This window comes from Halichoerus grypus, chromosome 7, assembly GCF_964656455.1.
Source record: "Halichoerus grypus chromosome 7, mHalGry1.hap1.1, whole genome shotgun sequence".
Classification (NCBI taxonomy): Eukaryota; Metazoa; Chordata; class Mammalia; order Carnivora; family Phocidae; genus Halichoerus; species Halichoerus grypus.
In genome coordinates, this window is record NC_135718.1 from 97774119 (window position 1) to 97793311 (window position 19193).

At 55.4% G+C, this 19193-nt stretch overlaps 1 protein-coding gene across 2 annotated transcripts in view; it reads right to left on the reverse strand.

Annotated features, from left to right (window-relative positions):
- Positions 1-2107: 2107 nt before the first annotated feature.
- The window catches only part of CD247 (CD247 molecule), a 71134-nt gene continuing 54048 nt past the window's right edge, over positions 2108-19193 (reverse strand). The window contains exons 2-8 of one of the 2 annotated variants that reach the window (XM_036076750.2): positions 9367-9470; positions 8358-8414; positions 7771-7851; positions 6387-6419; positions 5523-5579; positions 4492-4533; positions 2108-3297 (exon numbers count right to left, since the gene is read on the reverse strand). In XM_036076750.2, coding sequence (XP_035932643.1) covers positions 3232-3297; positions 4492-4533; positions 5523-5579; positions 6387-6419; positions 7771-7851; positions 8358-8414; positions 9367-9470 — 440 coding nt within the window. In that variant the 3' untranslated portion in view covers positions 2108-3231. Of the gene's footprint in view, positions 3298-4491; positions 4534-5522; positions 5580-6386; positions 6423-7770; positions 7852-8357; positions 8415-9366; positions 9471-19193 lie in introns of both variants that reach the window. The other variant, XM_036076749.2, reaches the window with a different exon arrangement.

Sequence of the window (19193 nt, forward strand, 5' to 3'; positions counted from 1 at the left end):
CCCGCTTCCTGTTGGCATCTGCCAAGCTGAATCCCCTACGAGGTGATGTGAATAACGTCTGCTCTTATTGTTGCCTTTTCTCCCAAAACTAGGGCTTGAAGTTGTAGGACATAAATCTGTAGTTAGACCTCACCTCAGTCATAGGTTCACAGAAATATCCAGGGCCAGGCCACCAAAATGCACGAGTTATTCACGGACAGAACAAGATCTACAGCTAACGGCCGTAACCGAACGCCCAGGCCCTGAGTCCCCTCCTTTGGAGCTATCCTCTTAGCCGAATGGATCATCTGCCCTTTTTGTACCTGCCACACCTGGGCTTCAGTGACTATTCTGTTTGTAAACGAGGAGCCTTGAGTTCTATTCCAGGAAGAAGAAAAATTGATCAGAATTATCCACATTGACTTTAGTGACATCAAAGTCATGACAGTTTTGAAAAATACTTTGGAAGCTTCCATTTTAATTTACGTACACACATAAAATGTTTTGGTTCCTCAATGCAAGTGAAATGCCATACTTCCTTGGTCCTAAAACACATCTTCATATTTTAACCCTTACGAAACAGGGCTGCATCTTACGATGGATGTTTATGTTAAGAGTGGTTTTTTGTTTGTTTTGTACTTAAAAGTAAGTTGATAGCACATCTTCTACAATCAGTAACTTCCTGGGATGGAAGGAATACAGTTGTGCTTTGAAGGGAGGACTGCCAGACCCGAGGAAGGGCAGGGGCTGGGCGGCCCCAGGGCCACCTCCCCTTGGCCCCTGCTTCGTTCCCCCAGCGTGTGCTCAGCTCTCGCCCAGCTGGCTGCTCTGTGTGGCTGTCTTGCCTGTGGTCCAGTAAGTGTCCTCACTCCCCCACCTAGGTCAGCTGCAGTGCCCACACCTCGTTGCTAGCTTTCCTCCCTGCCTCTTGATCAGATTCTTGACGGAACTGGGTCCAACTCCTATTTGCAAGCCAGCCATACGGGTCACGCGGCCTGTGGGTAACTCAGTGGACCTTGACTCGGTCTGAGGTATGAGGCTCACTCACTTTGACTAACAGATGAACCCAACCTCAGGTTTTAAAAAGCCCAGTGAGTAGAAGCCAAAGGAGTAGCAACCCAAAAGGGGCCGTCTGTTGTCTTGGAATCAAGGCAGCTAAAGCCATTCGCTGTCATTTTCCCATTCCATTGCCTGGTGACCAGGTCACCTAATTAGGGCCGGCAGGCGTCAGAGGCCTTCCTCGCACGAAACCTGCCCCGCTTCCCAGCCCCTTGCTGGACTGTCTGCACCCCTTCCCTGGCGGCTCCCCCTCCTGCCTGCCGCCTTGTGGGTCGTGATGCGACCTGCGGTGCTTTTTCCGTGGTGCAGCCCGAATCCAACGGCAAAATTTTAAGTCCCGAACGCTGTGGTGGCTCTTCTCTGTCCTCCCTGGTAGCTTGCAAAATGCTGGGCACAGAAACAGGTAGGTGCAGGGTAAATATTTGTTGAATGGCACTGCATTCCCCCGATGGGGCCCGGTTTCAAACCGAACGCCTTCTCCTTGTGAGGTGCTACATGTACGCCTCGCAGAGATTCCAGTCACTCCTGCTGGAATCCCAAACGCCCCAAGTCGGCCCCATATTAATTGGGAGCTTGACGAGTTGGGGCCTCTTTTACGGCCACCACATTTACAGACACCCTGACCTAAAGAGACCTCTGTCATGCTCCAGCCCTCCCCAAACCCTGCAGCCCGAGGGTTTGTGCTGTCGCATCAGCGGCCCATCGCAACTCCCGGACACCCTGTCGGCTGCCAGGGGCTGCTCCATGGGCCCCCTCTGCCACGTGCCCGTCCTCCCCAAGCTGGCCACGGGGCTGGGAGCCCTGCACTCCGGCTGCTTCCCCGGGCCCTTCCCGCAGGTCCCGCCCAGGCCTGGCCCAGCCTGATGCCCGCTCGGCCCCGAGGCACGGCCGCCAGCCCGGACGGCAGCACTCCCGGCCCTGGATGCACCTGTGCCCACCTGCCTGGCCCAAGGAACCATCGTGGCCTCTGGGAGTCAGCGGTTTCGGCCCATGGCAAGGGCACCAGATGGGTCGCCCCAGACCGAATCACCATTACCTGCCGGACTGCCGAAATAAAGCTCGCAGTAAAGCCTGTTTCACCAAAGCGTTTATTATGCAGAAAAGTAAGTAAGGCTTTAGCAAACCAGTATAAATTAAAACCAAGTGGGGCAGAGAGGGTCACACATGACACCTTACAGTACAGCACTGTTCCCGGAAGCCGGCTGAGGCGACCCCGCCACAGCCCTCGGGTGTCTGCAGGTCTGCGAGGGGCCGTGCCTCCTGGGGAGGCCTTCCCAGGGACGCTGTCTTTCACTCGGAGTGTGAGGTGAGCAAGTGCCTGGGAAGAGTGTGCTCTTGCCCCCTTCCCTCGCCCCCACTGTTCGCACTCTGCAACAGCCCTTACTACGTGCTTGAGGCCGGCCTGTTCACAACTCGCGTCCCTGGTGAGAGTGTGAGCTCCGTGAGGACAAGCACAGGCTTGTTCGTCGTCCACTCCCCAGAGCGCCCAGCCCACAAACGCTAAGTTCTGTGAAGGAGGGCCCCTTCCTGTCTGCCCCGCACCCCCGCCCCGTGCTCTAGCTGAGCCTCCATCACCCCTGCTTCAGCCCCCCGGGCCGGGGCTGTCACAGACCTGCACGGCTCTCCCCACCCCCACCCGCCCAGACCTTGCACGGGGAGGCACAACAGCCCCTTTGCCCCAGTGACAAGTGACCTTGAAATGAGGGTGCAGGTTGACAACAGAAGCCAAATTTACAGCAGGAGCAAAGACACTGAAATACTGATGGAACAATGAAGACTAGTGGGATATGTGCTAACATTTGGGATTTCTCTGGGGACTTGACAAAACACGGACAGAACACGGCTGTGAGAGGAGGATGTACCCGTCTCCCAGGTAAGAGCCCGGGGCCTCCAGGAGAGGGGCCCGTCCACAGTCTCCGAGGAACCACAAGACCCCCAGAAGCCCCGAGAACGGGTGGCACTCACAAAGCACTCCTCGAGGACAGGGCCATAACCCTCCCCTCCAGAGTCCAGGGATGATGGTTTGGAGTTGGATATGACCAAATGTTAAAATGCAAAGCATCCAATTCATAAGAGGGAATACTTTGGTGGTGGAGAAATAGGAGTGAACTGGGTTATAAATGCTTTATCCTGAGTCTTTAACCATCTGGGCAGGTCTGGCCTGTGAAATGGTTGGTGAAGTGCCTGGGGCTGTTAGCGAGGAGGCAGGGTCTGCATGTGGAGGGCATCATAGGTGTCCTTGGTGGCAGTGCTGAGCCCCTGGGAAAGCAAATCAGAAAAGAAAAGTGGGTCAGGAACTCCGTGTGAGCCTACCCAGAGGTGACCAAGTGGAACGAGCCCCTCACGCCGCGGGTGCGGGCCTGGACCCAAGAGGGCTGCAGGAGAGATGCACTCTCTGCCCTGCTGGAGACGGCCCTGGAGCAATTCCTTTCCAGCTAAATTCTCCCCACATACTGAGCCCTACTGTGCGTGGGCCTAGAAGGCCTTCCGGTTGGACCCAAGAGGAAGGGGAGCACCCTCATCCCTGAACACTGAGCTGGGATCAGGTTTGCTCCAGAGAGTTTGCTGTCCCTGATACCTGGGCCTCCAGGAAGCCAGGACTTGTCACAGGGAGACGGTGGCTCCCTGACCTCAGCCCTCCTTCCCAGGTCACCCTACTACAGTTGTGTTCTTTGTCGGGGAGCAGACAAGCTGGTCTCAGTCCCACTGGAACATCTCTCCCTGGTCCAGAAGGCAGATCAAAGCAGCCACACACAGGAACATTCTGGGGGCCCTTTTGACATCATTCTGAACTCGGGCAAGCTGGGCAGCCTGACACGTTGGAGTCAGTCAAGCAAGCTGTGAAGAGCCCAGGGGAGCCAGAAGTAGCCAAATAAGAACCCGCTGGGGATTATATTTTAGAGAAGTAGGCTGGGTATCCTTGGTTTGCATAATTTTTCACACTTATTTGCATACACCAGGCACCTGAGTATAACAACATATCCTTTTTAAAGTTACTGTTTCTCTTGATTTTTTTGCCCTTCAATTTTCCCACCCATCCACCCATCTTATTAGGTCTGCGGATACAGGGCAGAGCAAGGCTTCTTGCAAGGGCCCCGAGCTGTGGAGGAAGAGGCAGGAAATTGCTTGTGCGGTGTCCTTTGCCTACATCAGCCCTCTGGGCAGTGGCTGCTGAGCTGTGGCCAGTGCCGGGGGCTCCCATGGTCTCCTGGTTGGAGCCAAGTCACGGTGCTTGGATGGCTGAATCCCAGGCATGCCCCAAGGCCTTCCTGGCAGAGGTGGCACTGGGACCTGATTTGAGGCCTGGGGTTTTGGCCCTGCCCAGCTGATGGCAAGAGCTGGGTGCCACCAAGCAAGCAAAATGGGGGAGTCTAGACTTGCTCCTGATTAGCTGGCACCACGCAGGGAGGGAAGGCCCTCAGCACAGACCAGAGGCACCGCCTCAGCTCTCACCTGGTAAAGGCCATCGTGCCCCTTCCCTCGCCGACGCTGGTTCTGTGGGAAGGAGACAAAGGGGCAGAGAGTCAGACATTCAGCAGCGGCTCCTGCTCAAGGCCCCTACTCTCAAGGCCCCCAGAGAGTCGGAGGTGACCGTCTCCCAGCCCGCACCCTCGCCCCTGGGAAAGAAGGGTCCTCAGGCCACTGGTCAGACCTCACTCCGCAGAGAAGGTGAGGACTGGCTTCAATGCGGCCCAGGATTGCTCTGCCCCACTCATATGCTCAGAGACCCCAGAGTCCTAGAATCCGGGCCGCATGGGAGCTGGCCATGTTGCCTGCCGCTTGGAATAAATGGGCCTCCCTGTCGCTCCTGGACTTCCTAGCTACTCCTCAATGCTCACCGGGAATGGCAACCACATAGTGGTAGCAGCTCTGGCTACAGAGTCCACGCACATCTGGGCTCCCCTATTTACTAGCTGAGCGACCTTGGGCAAGTCACTTCACCTCCTGTGCCTTGCAGGGCACACATTTCTCACTGGGTTATTGTGGGGATGACGTGAGACCACCTACCCAGCAAAGCACGGACCAGGCCTGCTTTGGGGACACGTGACCTACGCAGCCCCTGCCCAGGAGGGGTCAATGCTCTGCTCTCACCATTTGGAAATTCTTAATCTCTTAGAAACAAGGGGCCCTGCATTTCCATTTTGCCCCAGAGTCCTAACACAGCATGGCACACGGTAAGCACTCAGTAATTACTGATGGTGACAGATTCGACTGGGTTTTTACAAAGCTTAGTGCATCTTAGAATCTAGACTTGGTTCCTGAAAGAACATCACCTTTCCTCACTGCCTTAGGTGCTGTCAAGTGGGAAAGAGCTGGGTTACCCTTTGCCCCTGGCAGCTACCACAGGGCCTTCTGTCAGTGATACAAGGAACGACTGCAAATGGACGGGACGGAGGCCTATACAGCGGGCACATCTAGAAGGTGAGGAGGGCCTCCCTGGGAGCATCCCCACCCTTACCCAATCCTTGGGAATCAGCACTCACCTCGCCTTTTATCCCAATCTCACTGTAGGCCTCCGCCATCTTGTCTTTCTGCAGCGCCTGGAAAAGCAGAGGGCGTGGGACACAGAGTTTACTAACTAATGCAGAAAACAGTGGACTTCCAGACAAGAGGAAGCCTCTCGACTTCCTAGCTGGCAGGGAGCTCCCACAGTCAAAGCTCCAGTCCTTATTTCACAGAAGCATCTCTGCCCACAACCAGCTCCAGCCTTACCCTTCTCCTCCTCAGCCCTTTGGAACATTCTCTGAGCTGCCAGCCCTGTGCACTGAGCTGAGAAGCTCAAGTTAGGTTGGAAGATAAAATGTGGAATTCTAGCCGAAGCACATGAATGTGGACAATGCAAGGGCTCACCCGGAGTCCCCAGAACCACATATTTGAGCAACTTGTCTCTTTATAGGGCCAACGCCATGGGCTGTGGATCGGCCAATTGCAGGAAGGAAGAAGAGGTGGCTCTCCTCACAGGAGGTTACCAACTGCAACGGTCCCCTTCAGAGCAGCCCCAGATCAACAGTCTGAAAACCACAATCAGATCCGCACCCAGGTGGTGAGGCTGACCTCCCAGGGGCTTGCCACCCGACTCTCGCCCAGCCTGACCTTGCTGTCCGCCAGCGCCATCTACAGGGAACGCCGACAGCGGACCCGGGGACCGAGGAGGGGGAAGGCAAGCGAAGGGGCTGTCCTCGGAACAGCCGGCCAGCAGCCCGCCGCTGCACACAGCAAGCCCGCGAGCCAAGTGGTGCAGGAAGGTGAAGGTCAAGTCAGGCAAAGACTCGGGGCACGGAGCAATGCCTTCACCCCAAGCCCAGCTCCAGCTTCCCAAGGGACCACGTGCCCCCTCCCGTACTCACGTTGTACACGACTTCCGGAGGATTCCTCTTCCTCTGCTGGGAAAGACGAGGGGCAGGTGAGAGGTGGAGAAACGGGGCTCCAGGCCAGGAGGGTTGTAGCACCCTCCCCGCCGCCCCCCTCCTCCCACCCTGGGCCACCCCTCTGTGCACCCCCCCCCCGCCCTCACAGCTCTACTGCGGCTCCTACTCCTTAGTGCACACGGGCACACTCCCTGGCACACTGGTCTCAGCCCCGCAGGGCCTCCTCAGCCCAGCCTTGCCCGGGGCAGGCCTCGGGGTAGCCGGTCGTGTCCCCTGGCAGATACAGGGCCACACGGAAAGCTTACCAATGGCGTTTCTGGCTGAAAATGAAAGGTACCGAGTACCTGCACTTAGAGCAGGGCCAGCCACTGCCCAGCAGGCCCTAGTGACCCCTCCGTCCCCACCCCTCTTCACCCCTCCTAGTCCAAGTAAGAAGAGGAGAGCAGAGCTGAGGCTGGAGGGCGGGGGGCCAAGGAAACATGCCCAGCACAGGGCTCAGTGTGGAGGGGGGCTGGGGGCAGGTGTGCCCAGAAACATCAAGGGCCACTGGGCACTGCCAGGCAGCACTGCCCTAAAACCTGGGCAGCCTGGGCCTTTGGGCTGGACCCTGCCCTTTTTTTTTTTTTTTTTAAGATTTTGTTTATTTATTTGAGAGAGATGGAAAGAGCACGAGCGGGGTGGGGGGGAGGAGCAGAGGGAGAGGGACAAGCAGACTTCCTGCTGACTGGGAGCCCAAAGAGGGGCTCCATCCCGGCACCCCGAGATCATGACCTGAACCAAAGTCAGACGCTTAACTGCCTGAGCCAGCCAGGCGCCCCTGAACCCTGTTTATGAGAGGACCCTGCCCTGGCCTCCTCCAGCCTCCTCTCCCCCCAGGCTGTGGAGTTTACAGCCAAGAGAACAGAGCCACTAGGAGCCCGGAGCCGGACCATGCTCCAAGGGGTACCTGGGACCCAGAATTCCCTGTCCAAGGGCCTTGGGCCCTTCCTGTATGGACCTCTTCACCAGATATGTCCTTTGGGGGAGCAGACAGCCCCACTGCATGTGCATCTCAGGGTGGCCAAGCAGTTTAAGGGGAGATGGGTAGAGCTTGGTCGCAAGGGCCAGAGTGCCACATTCATGTGTGGGAGGTCCCTTGCGATGCAGAATGGAGCCCAGGGGGAAGGAAGAGAAGGGGATGGAAGCAATGGGGGCTCCGACTGTCCTCAGGCCCCAGGTCCCTTGCGTGTCAGGACGGAGTGTGCTGGTGGAGTGCGCGTGAGCTAGCTCTGAGGAGCTGTCTCCTGGCTGTCCTGCTGAGCACACCCACACTCACACACACATCACCCACACTCACACACACAGGCAGAGACGGATACCCTACCTGTTTTCCTCCCATCTCAGGGTCCAGGCCTCGTCTCTTATCCAAAACCTCATACTCCTCTCTTCCTCTTAGATTGAGCTCCTAAAACAGGACAGCGTCAGAGAGGGCTGGGAGGACAGGAGGACTGGGCCAGCTGGACTGGGAGCCCCCTCTGGGTGGTGGCTCTCAAGGAAAGGAGCAGGGACTGGGGTTAGAGTGAAAACTGGTCCATGTTGGTAGAGCATCCCAGAGAACATGCATTACCATGACTGTGTGTGTGTGTGTGTGTGTGTGTGTGTGTGTGTGTGTGTAAATAGATCCGGCCCAAGTCCCATTGCACAGGGAGAGTGAAATCTCTTCCCTGCTGCCCTGCAGGCCGACTGACCCCCCTCCCACCCGCAGCGGGGCCCCTGCCAAGTGCGGGCTGGCGGGGCTCACCGGCCAGGGCACGCTCGCAGCGCCCCCGCGCGGCCGGGACAATCACGGGCCCCGTGTGCGCGCCAGAAAACGAAGCCCTGGGGACGTCCCGTTCGACAACGGGCGGCGGGGTGCCTGCAGCCGGGACCCTGCCGCCGGCCCCTCGGCGGGCTGCGGGAGGGCAGACTTACGTTGTAGAGCTGGTTGGCGCCCTGCCGGTCCTGCGGGGCGGCCGCGCTCCTGCCGAACTGGAAGAGAGGGTGGCGCGGTGAGAGCCCCGCTCCCCCGCCTGTGCGCTGGGCCCGTGCGGTCCCCCCGCGCCGACCCCCCACCCCGGGCGGCCACTCCGAAGGGGACGGTGGCTGCACAAGGTCCCAGCTCCTGTCGTGACCTCGCGCGTCACTCTGTCGCACTAGCTTAGTGTCCTGCAGGACCTGCCCGAGGCGCACACAGCCTCGCTCTTGGCGCTCTTCTCTCCGCGGGAGCCGAGAGAAACGGCAGGATCTTACAGGTGCACAGCATTGGAAACCACCTGAGAGATCATCTAGGACAGCTCTGTTCAAACTTTTAAAAAGGAAATCAGTAAATAAGACAGTTTCACAAATGAAATCTTTTGCCTAAGTCTACCATCCAAAAGAGCAATAGGTGGGAGGACTGAAGTGATAACAAGGACGGAGCCTCCTTCCACCCTCTGCTGGCACCGCGGCCACCCCCGGCCCCAGCCCTTGCAAGAAATCCAGACTCCGTGAGGCACCAGCTGAAAACCCATGCTCTGGGCCCACCCTCACGTGCACTGATAGGGACCCTGAAGTTTCCGGAGACAGGCTGGTTCCATCTCAGTCAGCAGCGGGACAGCAGAGCCTGGGAAGACACCACAGGTCCCCCGCCTCCCGCTCTTAGTTGCCTGCAGCTTAAGCTCCTTTCCGGCCAGCGGTAGCCCTGCCCTGGGATGCTGTGATGTTTGCTCATCTGTATGGCTCCTCCGGAGGACACCCAGCATCACACTCTCCCTCCCACTCTGCAGGGCTCCGTCAGACACCACCCCGCTGCCCAAGGTGCGTGCTTGGCTGGCCCCTGCTCTGCCAGGGACACCAGGCTCCAGGCACCACCCATGCTTGAGACTTTCCAAGACTAAGGCCCTTCTGAACATCCACCAAGTAGGGGAGCCCGTGCCTTCTCCCCAAGGCCCATGGCACCCACCTTTGCTCTCAGGAACAGGGCAGTGATAACGACGCCATAGAGGAAGAGGATCCCGTCCAGCAGGTAGCACAGTTTGGGATCCAGCAGGCCAAAGCTCTGTGCCCCTGTGCCAAGAGATGACACCAATCAGCCAGGCCCAGGGTGACAGAACATGGCCCCCCCATCCCAGGGTGGCCGCATGACTGACTGGTCCAGGAGATCATGACAAGGGGGGCTGGATCCATTCCCCACACCCCATCTGACCACAACTTCCCTCCCATACCCTTGGACCAGCTCTGGGGAAAACCTGCCCTCCCCCAGCAGCCTGACATGACACTTGGTGGGGCCACAGATCCTAGGAAGACCGGAAGGAAGCAGAAACTAGGTGGGAAGGTGAAGCTGTCCAGTGGACACAGGACTGCTGCCTCAGGCCCACTGAGCCCAGCTGTGTGTGAACTCCCATATGAACCACGCATTCTGGAAGTCTCTGTAATAAAATACCTGTGTCTGGATGAATGGCACTACCTGAATTAGGGCATGTAGCTCCCTAAGGCCTCCTCGCAGGGAGAGAACAGGATTGAGGTTTGAATGAGATCAGTAATTGGGACTGTGAGAATTTGGGTTAACTCTCCCTTCCTGACTCCCAGTTTCTGCAGTGCCAGGCGCTGAGCAGCGTCTCCCACTCAGGGCAGCGGGGCGTGGGGCTGGGCTTCCCTCCCCGGGGCCCCAAGGGGTCTCATGAGCAATAGACAAAGGTACAGTTGGGAAGCCCCCTCCCAGCTGGAAACTGGCAATCTCCCTGCTCACTGGTCCCAGCTCCATGGCCGCAGCTTCATCTGTCCTTGTCCCCCTCCCTCCCCTTCCCCCCCCCCACACTTACAATTCCCGGGACACACCTTGCTCTTCCAGACTCTGCCTCTGTGCCTTTGCATGCACTGTTCCCTCTACATATTCTCTCCCTGCAACCCTGCCATCTGGTAAAGTCTGATGCATCCTACAAAATGTAGCTCAGAACTCTGTCTAGCCTGTTCCACCCCAAATTGCAGGTGAACCCCTAGTCCTCACGCCATATTACCCCTTGTCAAACTAGCAATGCACATTTAGCCGGCACTGGCATTTTCGAACAACGGGATTGGGGAAGGAGGTATGGTAAATATTCTGGTTAAATAAAAACATTTTTATATGAAAGCTCACTGCACTGTGAGTGAGAAGACATGGATATTAGACTGTACTCCCTACTAAGTATGTGTGCAGCAACTCAGCCTGCATAACGGGCCTAGCACCTGCCTCCACCCCTGCGCAGGAATGCCGCGCCGCCCACAGTGCTTCTCCCAAGGCCAGAGTGCCCCCTGGTGGCCACCTGCAGCCCCCTATGGGGCTGTGGGAGTGGATGCCAGGCGCTTGCGCCCTGTCTTAACCTTACCAGTGGGTTGACCTGGGGCAGGGTATTCACCCTCTTTCAGCTGCCTCTTCCATTCAACAGGGTGAGAACTAACATTTCTTCGGTGTTTACTATGTGCCAGACACCCCTTTAATGCAATAACTTATCCGATCCTCCCAACAGCCCCGCATAGAAACACAGAGAACTTCAGCTTAGCCAGCAGCAAGCGAGAGGTTGCCCCAGGACGGTGCCAGGCAGTGAGCCCCACCCCGCTTCACTCTCCTGCCCTGGGCCAGGCTCTGCCCACCCTTGGCCAGGAGCAGCGTTTGGGCGTCTCCCCCGCGCTATGGGAGCAGGTGATTCCAAGCTATCCTGGGGTTCCGACTCTAACACCCCTGAATCCCAATCTCAAACCTTTGACTCCCACCCTGATTCAGGACCCCTTAGGCCAGGGGCGGCTGATCTCTTTGTAAGCTTCCCACAGGCCCTGCTCAGAAACTGCTGATGACCCCGTCACTTGGAGCAAATCCAAACTCATCAAGCTGGGCTCCGGCCCGACCCACCAGCCCAGGCCCAGCTCCCCCACGCCTTCCCGGCACCTCCTCTCCTGCTCCTCCTTGAGCGCCCTGGAACTTTCCTACCCACCTTGAGCTCGCTCCTCTCCCAGCCTGCCATTGCTAGCACATTCCCTCCACTCAGCAGGAGACTCCTATCCCCCCACCTTCGCCCCTGGGGATTCAATGGCTGATTTGCCCCCCACAAAGCACCCCACACACATAATTCATCAGGTTCTCAGGGTCCCCTCCTCCTAGGCTGTAAGCGCTAGAGACCAATGGCTGCATTTTTTGCCTTTTCCCTTCACGTTCAACAGCAGGGCACGGGGGTGCAGGGGAGACGTTCATTAGATATTGTGTGGTTTTCAGGGAGGATGCTGGGGCCAAAGTTGGCCTGCGCTGACCACAGGTAAGGGTCTGAAGCCCTCTAGGAGGTAAGCCATCCCCCAGCAAAGGCCACCAACGCTGGGGTGATTTTTTTCTTTTAGGACTGGAGAGGAGGTGTCAGCGGCGATTTATTGGGGTGGTTGAGATTCAGGAAAGGGGCTGGGAGAAAATCGCTCAGCTGCCTGTCACATAAAATGAGGACAGAAAAATTACTGGACAGTAAATTTAGAACAAATGAGAAGAAATATTTCTTCCCGTTGTGCAGAGCCAGCACGGGGGGGAGGGGAATTGGTCGCCTCCCCCAGAGATAAGTAACAGGGACAGGTTTTCTTTCTTTCTTTTTAAAGAGCAGCATGATTTTATGGCCCATGACAAGTATGCTGTGTGTGGTTTGGCCAAGGAGAGGATATTAACCGCAACATGTTTCCCGGGGTAGGGAATCCTCCCTCCACCTGGTCCAGCTGGGCTTGTGCTGGGAGCGAGGGGCCTGAGGAAGGCGGTGATAGCACGGAAAGTTCCACGAGAGGACCCAGGGCCTAATTCAATTAGGTAACTGATTAACTATTTCTTGGGCATCTGCTCAATGCCAGGGAAGGCTGAAATAGAAGGAGCCCTGGATCGGGTGTCAGGTGGATTCTAGCCCTTCCCTTGCCACTAAGTAGCTGTGTGGTCTTGGACAAGTCACCTCACCTCTCTGGGCCTGTTTCTTCATCTGTAAAATGGTTGGTAATCAGATCTACTTTAAGGATGTAGTGAAAATAAAGTGAAAAAAATGTATTGGTAGATGTTTTTGTAAATTTCTTCCATAAGAACAGCGATGTCGAACAGGTGGGTAAGGTCTTCTGAGTCCCTGCCCTCATGGGGCTAAGGCCACAGCTTACACTGGGTCCAGAGGCTTCCCTCGAACAGCAGATACTTTTCCAGGATGCCAACTCAAAGGCATGAGGCAGAGACACTCGCTCCCTGGTTCCAGCTTCTTCCTTGCACCCTCGTCCCCAAGGCAGAGACCTGTTTGCGTCCTTCCCCGAGCCACTTGCACACCTTCTCGTATCCCCATCAGCTTCAGTCCCGAAGGGAGGTGGGTATTTCACACGCTGGATGGTGGCTGTTTTCTCTCAGAGTTCCCGTCCTCAGCCCCAGTCCACAGCACCCAAGAGAACCCAGGGTCTGAGCAAGTGTCCAGAAACTGACTGAGGGTCTCCCTCAGACTCTCAGTCCCGGCTGCCCAGCCCCGTCTGCCCCCCGGCTTCTCACTGACGAGGTCTGGGCTGGAGCCTGGGCCAGGGCATGGCCGGGGTGGAGACAGCGTGAGCACACAGGGGCAGCCTCGCACACACGTCCCCTACAACTAAGACAAATCTCACAGCCAGACGGATGTGCAGAACGAAAGTAAGTGTCAGTCATCAGACACTGTAATTTCTGTGAACTTCCCAACTCAACTGCCTTAAGCCTCGGTTCCCTCATCTGTAAACTGGACACACTACTCTGTGTCTCACTAGGTGGCAGTGAGGATTATCTATTGCAGGTGCCCGACCAGGCATGTCATAAGTGCTCCAGGTCAGCTGTTGTCGCCATAATTGTTTTTTCCCCCCAAATCACCACCAACACTTTTTTTGAGGAAGAAAAGGTCAAATTGTATCAAGACCTTTTCAACTGGGTAGGACGAGAGACACTGATGTGTGTAACTTCTGGGTATTCACAGCTGCACAGCTAACCAGATCCTGCCCTCCCCATTAAACCAACGGGCATTTGATGAGGGGGATGCATTCTGAGCAGTCACATGATTTCCCATTTAGAAAATGCTGCCTTCATATCAGAGAAGTTGTGCTGAGGAGAACAAAGCAACCTAACAATAGCTTCCCAGCGCAGGCCTAGATGTGACGGTCGCCAGGCGGAAGGGGACAGGTCCTGTTTGCAAAGCAGGAGCGCTGGGGTAGGATCTGACCCCCTGAGCCTTTTTTCATCCAACCTGGACCTCCACAGGCCATTCTCTGGGCCCCTGCCCAAGGCACACTCAGCAAATCTGGAAAATAAGGGGATTCGGCCCCAATTTCCATCCCCACCCCACCCCACCTCACCCAGGTCTAACAGGGGACCCGTCGCACCACACCCTTGCGTCTGGACGGACGTCTGGCAAATATGGAAACTGAAGTCCAGGTGGGCTGGAGCACAGAGAGGTATTACGTCAGGCAAGCTCCCAGACGATCAGCCTTACGCATGGGGGCCAGGCTGATGGTGGACAGTGGTATTTTAGGTGATTCCAGTTATCCCAGGGCAAAACACCACCCCGAAGACACCTGACAGAAAAGCAAGCTAAAGCCTCGGAAGAGCTGGCCTTGCTCACTCACGTACTCCCAGTCCTGGATACAAGATTAGAACACTGGGGAACAAACGGGGGAGCCTGGCCTGCAGCCTGGCCTTGTCCACAGCCATGAGGACACTGCCCGGCATGCTTATGGCAAGCCCCATCACAAACACGATATAGCTCAGGACGGCCAGGGCCCGGTTGAAGTGGGAACCTGGGCTCTGGTCCCTTCCCGAGCCTTGCATCACACTGGGAGGTGCCAGGCACGCATTGATCAAATGGGCCAGTGGGCTACCATCCCAGAAGAAAGCCGCATCTCCCGGCAAGGGAGGGAGAAGGCAGAGAATCCCAGCGGCCCCTCCTCCTCGAAAATCTTCTCAGTGGAGCTCAGCACACGGCTGGACTTGGCCTCCCGTCCCACAAACGAGACCCTGGGACTCATGGAGAGGACCTGTGGTGGGCGGCCAACATGTGGGGCAGTGTCGGTCATCATCCACGGGAGTTCTCCTCTTCAGAGGGGCCTTCGTTTCATCCTCGTCAGAAACCTGCTTGATCTCACCTGGAGGGAAAACCTTCTTTATTCTGCCCCTGGTCACAGTGGCCAGGGCGTTGGCCGTCACGGAGTCCTGAGTCCTGGCAGGGTGAGGAAGCTCAGCAGACCCCTCGGTCCCAGCGGATCATGATCCACCTGGATGAACGGCCTTCCGTAGGGTGGCGTCTAGTGCTCACGCCCAGTGTGACGAAAAGCACCTCCCCGACAAGCGCCCGCGAGCCACGTGCAGTGAGTGGATGATGTATCCTGAGCCCTGGCCCCAAGCCCCCACCCCTCCGGCCCCCCACTGCTTCACTGGGAGCTCAGGGAGCAGCTTCCTGCTCTAAAGCCCCCCCCCCCACCCCGTGGTGCCACCCTGGTTTTTCCGTGACGCATAATAAGCCGGAGCCTGCCTGCCTGCCAAGTAGCGGGGTACCTGGAACAGGCCACGTGAGACGCCCAGAGGAGACTCCATGGCAACCGGAGATGGATCAGAGTCTCTACCCCTACAGCTCACTGCATCGAAAAATGTTACAAGTCTCATTAGTGAGAGTAAGCCCAGTCGTCTCTATACACCCTGTTGTCTCTACAAAAGCCCTGAGTTCAGGAAGTTTCCTGGCACTGACCATTCACAGGAATATTCGGCGGGGGGGGCCCAGAGGGCAGCCTGGGGGAGGCACTTGTTTACAGAGTCTAATTTCTTTGAATGAGGTGTGTTTGAATTGTACTGTTTGTCTCCTGGCCAGACCACAAGCTTCTGAGAACAGGGAAAGCAGGTCTCATCCACCTGGTCTGGCCACGAGGAAGCTGCGTACACCGGGGGCCGGCCAACCTCAAGCCAGCCCCCGCCCCCCGAATCAGCCCCCGCCCCCCGCACACGATCCTTACCAACTGGTAAGGATCCCTTGCACTTGAACCCCATTTGTACTTTTAAAATTACTTCCTGTGCCTGATCGAGCTCGATTCTGTGAGAGTCCAGAAGGTAGGCAAGGCTCAATTATTGGGTCCAACACAACTCAGGTATAAACCGAGACCAGAGGAGAAAAGTAACTGGCTTGAGGACAGCTGTAGGCTAGGGGCAGCACTGGGGGGCATTCCTGGGCCTCCTGACTCCGGGGACTATTCTTGCCTCTCTGCCTCGGGGGCCCCTCACCTGTGGGTGCAGGACACAGAGTGTTCACCTAGCCCTGAACTCACAGCCCTTACTGTTTGCCGGGTTTTAACAGGTAGTCCCGGCAGCTTATGGGCTTTTCATGTCTGGTGTCCTCTCCGGAGGAAGCCCTGGAAAGCACAATGATACATTTTGGTTTCACTTGCTTATTTCCGCTCCTCACGAGGCCACGTGAGAAGAGAAAGACATAGGCCTTAGAGCCAAAAAGACTAAGATTCGAGTTCTGAATCTGCCTCCTCCTGGCTCTGTGTTTAGGGACTGCTTTCTTAACCTCTCTGAATTTCAGTTCCCCCATCTGCAAAAGGGCTTTAATGAGACTGACTCCAGTGGGTAGTTATGCAGATGCCTGCAGATAACGGGGCGCGGGGGGGTGCCCTGCCCGGTGGCAGGCCCTGAGCTGAGGTCGCAGGTGGCCTTCTCTGCCACCACAATGGCCTCGTTAGGTCCAAGCAGCAGCAGGAGTGGACCAGGGCTCCCCGCCCCTCACTCTTGCCAAGGTGGGGGGATGGAACCTGGTCGGCTCCCCAGCTCAACATGGAGATGCCCACCTTTCAGGTGTATGAGGATAAAATCAGTTAATGAAGATTCATGAAGTACCTCCTGGCTTCAGGAAAGGGTAACAACGTAACTCACATCTGACCCAGTGTACAGAGTAGAGAACTCTTCGCCCTTGCATTATCTGATTAAATCCTCAAAACAACTTTTTTTTTTTTAAGATTTTATTTATTTATTTGACAGAGAGAGAGAGAGAGATCACAAGTAGGCAGGCGGGGAGGCAGAGGGAGAGGGAGAAGCAGGCTCCCTGCTGAGCACGGAGCCCGATGCGGGGCTCGATCCCAGGACCCTGGGATCATGAGCTGAGCTGAAGGCAGACGCTTAACCGACTGAGCCACCCAGGCGCCCCCTCAAAACAACTGTTTATGACATGGGCAGAATTACTACCGATTCTATTTTGCAGACAAGGGAACTGAAGCTCAGAAGGGTCACTCAGCAGGAAAGTTCCCATGCGCATCTGACGCTAATCCCCTTGTCTTTCCACTTTATCCTGGTGCTTCTGGAGTTCATGTTCTCCAGAGAGCCTCCCACCTTCTGTAGGCATTTCTTCTCTGATACCTTCAGCCTCTGCTTGAATACCCTGGGTGACAGGGAGCTCACCATTCATCAATCACTGGTGGAGAGTTCTCATTTTCAGCGTTGTTAAAAAAACAGCTATGGGGGGCGCCTGGGTGGCTCAGTTGGTTAAGCGACTGCCTTCGGCTCAGGTCATGATCCTGGAGTCCTAGGATCGAGTCCCACATCAGGCTCCCAGCTCAGCGGGGAGCCTGCTTCTCCCTCTGACCTTCTCCCCTCTCATGCTGTTTCGCTCTCTCTCGCTCTCTAATACATAAATAAATAAAATCTTAAAAAAAAAAAAAAAAAGCTATGGGGGCACCTGGGTGGCTCAGCGGTTCAGTGTCTGCCTTTGGCTCAGGTCGTGATCCCAAGGTCCTGGGATCGAGCCCCGCATCAGGCTCCCTGCTCAGTGGAGAGCCCGCTTCTCCCTCTCCCTCTGCTGTTCCCCCTGCTTGTGCTCTCTCTGTGTCTGTCTCTCTCTCTGTCAAATAAATAAATAAAATCTTAAAAAAAAAAAAAAACCCCAAAACAAAACAGCTTTGGTCCTAGTTCTGCCTTCAGAAGCACAAAGAACACAGATTCTCCCACTCCTATAAGGCAGCCTTTAAAAATCTCACCCGTATCCAGCTGGTCTCCCCCTTAATAGGAAACAGGCATCACAGCAAGAGCCAATCCTTCGGAGGTAGAGGACTTGAGTAGGAGCCTTGGCTCTGGCACTTAGCCCTCTGTGGAAGCGTTCCATAGCTCCCTCACAGGGTAAGCTCTCCGTACACAGGCGCTCACGACATCCATATTCATCACAAAGACCACAGTTCAGGTAGGACCAGCCGGACTCCGAGCCGAGCCGCCTGACCACCCTTTGCAGCCCTAACCTTGAGCCCCCGGGGCTCCGGCGGCCCCACCCCACCCCCAGGCTCAGACCGGACTGAGGATGACAGTGCAGGCTGAGAGTTTAGAAAACAGGAAGTCCTGTGTGTTCAGGAAGGCAGTGGTAACAGTTTTGGGGTGCCTGTGCTGGGGCTGATGCCCAGCTCATGGACCACAGCACCACGGGCACCCAGACCTCCCCTGCGAGGGGGTTTGCTCCCTCGCATGAAACAACTAGCTTTCACTGCAGCAGGAAAGACAGACACACCGGGTAATGATGATAACCACCAACTGAAGCAGATGTGAGTTTTCTCATTCAGTCCTTACAGGGACAGTGACTTTGCAGCTGGGGAAACTGAGGCTCAGAGAGGTTCACAACATGCCAAAGGTCTAGAGCCAGGGTTGAGCTCAGGCCTGTCTAGAGCTGTAGTCCAGACACCATCTGGTCCAGAATCCTAGCCACCATTTGGACCACTTAGGGACCTTGAGCCACCTCCTGGTCCTCAGGGCTGGGGCAGAGGGGTTCCTTCCAAGGCTGCGAATGGAGTCCTTCCTTCTCTGAGGGTCACACCCCATTAGCAGGTGTGTCTCTGACCCCACACTTGGCCTTCTTTCTTTGAGGGGGCAGGACGCTGAGAGGCCTACAGGATTAACAGGGACAGATGGCCCGTCACCATATGTGAGACCACGCGGGCCAATCCTGTGGAGGGTGACCCACCTGGAGACAGCCTTGACCTGCAGAATGGGTTTACATAACATGTTGGTACCACGTAATTTCTTGCTACTCACTTTAATCTGGCACAGTCTCCTCAGCGCCCCCCGCCGCCTCAAATGTTGGATTTCAAGTGCTCATGTTTCACTGTGAAGTAAATATCCAGTCCTAACTACCTACAGATTTTATAATCCCATAGACAAGGATTCCAAGGCAAAGGGGAATAAAGGGAGTTGTTGGATTTCTTAGAAGTAACAGGATTCTGGGAGAATATTTCCCTGCTCGTATTACTACTTCCATGGCATTTGTTATGATTCGTGCAATAGTTTTTAAAATTTACCTACGATCACTTTTCTTTTTATTTTCAAGTAAATCAACTCATTGTGAAAGTGCAAGAAAGTACAAGATAATCAGAATCACCCATAATACCACATTCAAACACAGCCACTCTTCACCTGATGGCAGATTGCCTTCCAAGGTGTTCGTTATTTATAAATTATAATTATTCTACATAAAAATTTTTTCCCTGAAAAAAACTCTATTTTTTCCTGTTAGTATTATATTATAATTTAACATTATATTTTCATGTTATTGCACATATTTATATTTCACGTTTCCTGCTATTTCATAGGTTTACTGAATTTCCTTTTTAACTGTTGCATAACAATTCTTCCACTACTTATTTACCATTTCTGCATTGAAGGCTGTTTCCAATTTTTCACCATTGTAAATAACTCTGTGATGAACAGTTTCACTCCTAAAGCTTTCTACAGGTTTAGAATTCAATCAATAAAATTTTGAAAAATGAAAGCTAAGATAACTAATC